This window comes from Temnothorax curvispinosus, unplaced genomic scaffold, assembly GCF_003070985.1.
Source record: "Temnothorax curvispinosus isolate PA1 unplaced genomic scaffold, ASM307098v1 QBEX01003778.1, whole genome shotgun sequence".
Lineage (NCBI taxonomy): Eukaryota > Metazoa > Arthropoda > Insecta > Hymenoptera > Formicidae > Temnothorax > Temnothorax curvispinosus.
The window spans coordinates 1-3,833 of NW_020213558.1; the positions used below are offsets into that span (position 1 = coordinate 1).

The 3,833-nt window shown below is 34.8% G+C and overlaps 1 protein-coding gene across 2 annotated transcripts; it reads left to right on the plus strand.

Annotated features, from left to right (window-relative positions):
* The first annotated feature begins 6 nt into the window (after window positions 1-6).
* Window positions 7-2,879, plus strand: LOC112452862 (serine/threonine-protein kinase fray2-like). Of its 2 annotated transcripts, none has more exons than XM_025013284.1 (3): window positions 7-194; window positions 665-778; window positions 859-2,879. In XM_025013284.1, exons 1-3 carry the CDS (start codon window positions 10-12, stop codon window positions 1,079-1,081), a joined length of 522 nt encoding a protein of 173 aa, XP_024869052.1. In that variant the 5' UTR covers window positions 7-9; the 3' UTR covers window positions 1,082-2,879. The 2 variants fall into 2 exon arrangements, with proteins under 2 accessions (XP_024869052.1, XP_024869054.1); XM_025013286.1 differs by having other exon boundaries at window positions 7-188.
* Window positions 2,880-3,833: the final 954 nt, after the last annotated feature.

Consider the following 3,833-nt stretch of genomic DNA (forward strand, 5'->3'; position numbering starts at 1 on the left):
CATAAAGATATGAAAAGGGATAGAGATCGTGACAGAGATAGAGATAGGGGGCACGACAGAAGTGACAGATTAAGTATAAGTAAAGATGACAGAATGAGGAGAGATGGATATAATATGGGGCATTACAGCGGTAGTAGGGAAGATGATCATTGGTTACCTAGAGACGGAAGAGATATGAGAGACGGCAGGTACGGGTAAGCTCATTTTCTACATTCATATATATTTCGATGTTAAAAATATATTTTCCAGTACTTATATTTTCATATTTAGTTTAATTTGGATTTTATTTTATTCATCTAATGCAAAATTATTTAGATCATTAATCCTCTGTCTGTATACTTTTTTTTTGCACCCTCGAAGTGTATACGTAAGTCTGTCACGTTAGACACTATTTTTCCCTGCCTGTATTTAAAAAAAAACTGAAAAAATTTATGAAACATCTATCTACATTGTAGCTGACGATTTTATAGTCATTTTAATAAATATCGTTTATTTAATATTTTTTGGCAGGCTTGAAAATTTTACAGTTACGAGCAGATATCATTTTGGCCTTGACTTACGTATACAGACGGAGGGTTGAGCATGAATAGAAATCTTTGTTTTTATCGCTATTTATATATATATTTTTTTATCGCTTCTCAACTGTTGCAATTTCTTTTGACAGATTCGGAGATCACAAACGCGATCGCTTCGATCCTTATGGTCGAATGTCCAGTGGTTATCATAGAGACAGAGATAGAGATCGAGATCGTAGTATGCACATGAACGACAAAAGAAGGTAAATAATGGGGATCTTATTTATAAATTTCGCCGATAATCTATTTCATGAATTTTGTTTCAATATGGATGGTTTTTCAGTGATTATTATCGATACTCGTCGGGACCACCAAATTACGGATATGGACCAAGTGGCTATGGTAGTAGTAGTGGTGGCGGTGGTTATCCTCCCACGGATATGGCCTCGAGTCATTTCAGAAGTCGTGGTTATGCAGGAGATGGCTACTCCAACGATTGGCGGCCGAACAAAGATTACAGGCGGGATTACGATAGAAGACCACCGCCACCAAATGCCAACTCCTAGTGCTTCTTCCTTCCTCGGTTGTGACACGGTATCGAAACCGTTTTGTGTATAATTGTGCTGCGAGTGAGAGCGTTTGCGACGACACTGGCTCTCTCAAGTCTCTGCATGGGAGAAGTACTGAGTGTACGGTGCACGATGTTTTTGTGAGCATGCACCATATCTGTATCTATATGTATAAAAAAAAATTATTCCGATATTTATTATATTCGGATAATAATGATGTCGGAGATGTGTTTAGGATGTGCATGGTACTCCCTATTAGAAACTTTTACATATGTGTAGATTGTGAAAAGAAAAGATAAACGAGGGAGATCAAATTATATCCTCAGCACATAACGAGAAGAGAAATTTTTATATATTGGAACGTATGTATCGGAATTTGTCGAGGAATGTTGAGAGATACGAACGAACAAACAGTGTGTATTCGCTTCTTTTTAAGTATCAATGGAATTGTAACTGGTATAATTTTCTTGAATTTTCATCGCTATACACAAAAATCATCTTATGTAAAAAGAGTTTTCCATATCTACAATATATGTGTGAAAATCATCCAAATTATACTAGAATACAACTCTAAAGTACGATTGTACTTTTTACAATTTTTTTTATTAATAAACCAATTCTTTTTCGCATATTTGAGTTCGATTTTATCGTGCAATTGTGAGAAAAATTTACGACGACATTATTGGAATCACGAATGTATGTATTTTCTATTATACAGTTTGGATGCGGTCCAGTTGACGATTCAAAATAGTATCTGCTCCTGGTGTTACTAACATTGTCAGCGTTTGCACAAATTGATCGATGTTTTCAAAGATCTTAGCGCTCTAGAGCGTCACGCGTTCTAGGTAATGCTAAATGGGCCACGCTCTAAATTACTCCCAAGCATCGATAGAGTCGATTGTGCCACATTCCCTCTATCGTATCTTTCGTTATGTAAAATAAGTAAACTGCTTCCGCGCTACGCGCATATATTTTGCATTTTCGATACTAATTACATATATGTATATTCAGTTTAGAAACATAGCTCGCGCACATAATCGTCTCGAGCGATGATACCTGATTTCGTCGTTCTCATCTGAGAATCAGATGAGAGTAACATATTAGCCGGCTTTAGCTAACACAATCTGATGAAGTTACAGTAGACATAAACGGACATAGTGTTACGTTGTAGCACAATGTCTGTGAAATTGTACAAATCTAATCATCAATGTATAAATTTTCTATATATATAAAAAATTAAAACACTTTAAAGGAACATCGTATTTCACGGAGGTGAGATTGTCCGATCCGGTATGCACGGTGAAATCATACGATGAGTCGATCTATTGCACTTGCTAGCGAAATACCGGTCGCAGGGACAATTAACGCATTAATTCAGCAACCACCGAACATAATCTGTTACGCAAATCAAAATACAGTGGAAACACAGTTTGGATCGCACCTTTTTTCAATAGTCTTCTGACGCGTTTGCGATTTAAAGAGAATAGAGTACTATTTTTGCGTTCATTATTTTATGGTACCATAGTTTTGTATTCTGAACATACAAAACTAATGTGACATACTTGTAAATATTAGTGTAAGATCGATAGTTATACTCCGTTCGTATCGAACTGTTGAATCACTTAATACAGCGTTACTTCTTTATTTAACATAGAGTACGAGGAGGCATTTGCTACCTCAATCTTGTTTCAGTCAAAAGGAAGAAGGAACATTGATGTGTAAGGATTTTATATATTACCTATAATTAAGAACATCGCTTGTAAATTATTAATATTTTTCAACTGAAAGGATTAAAAATTTAGAGAATGACTCTAAAAATAATTAATCATGTTTGCTCCAATTAATAATTAATAAACAGCTGATAATGTTTCTTTTTCATAAGGAAGAGCTTCTCATAAAGTTTTATATTCATAGAAAATGAATAAACACGGTCGAGCGACTTGTAGAACGTATATTATCTTGTATGATCCGAAACTATTGACACTGCATGCTGAACACACTGTATCTTATGAACGTATATAAAATAAATTATTTTGTAGATTATTTTACGCGCCCGCGTGAAGCCGATCTTGCAATTTTCATGTGCATTTCTGTAAATAGTATTGAGAAAGTGAGATAACATATTCGTGACGATACAGTTTTGAGCTAAGAAAGAAACGAATGTATAATTCATATTGTCTTGTGTTCGGAGGTAGAATTGATCGCGTGGCAACAGAAGTCTGCTCGTTAGAGATTTTCATTTGCGAAGTGATGTTTCAGGCGCAATAAGAGCTATTTATAATTTATTACGAACATCCGATTGTGCGAGAAACGATGAGAGGAGCATTGCGAAATGTACGACAATGCACGAAGTAAAAGGGGATAAGAAGGATGCGAGTTGTAAATACCAATTCGGAGAATGGAATACAGTGGCATAGTGGAATAGAGTTTAATATCGTACGTATATATTAGATATGTAAAGCGATCATAACAACGTATTTTATCTATCTTTATTGTAGATTGCTCTGCGTTTCTGAAAATATATCTGCAGAAAAGTTTTTCATGGTAGTGGTGAGCGTTATTTGTGTCTAAAACATAATACCAAAAATTATTATTTTTTTAATGAAAATCTTTCGATCTCCCATACATACGTACACATTTAAGTATTTAATATTTTAAATTTAACTGAGTGCGATTATAATGTGTAATACTTTCGCATATATGTATATCTTTTCTATAAAGAATTCTTGAATACGTGGACAACGGACTA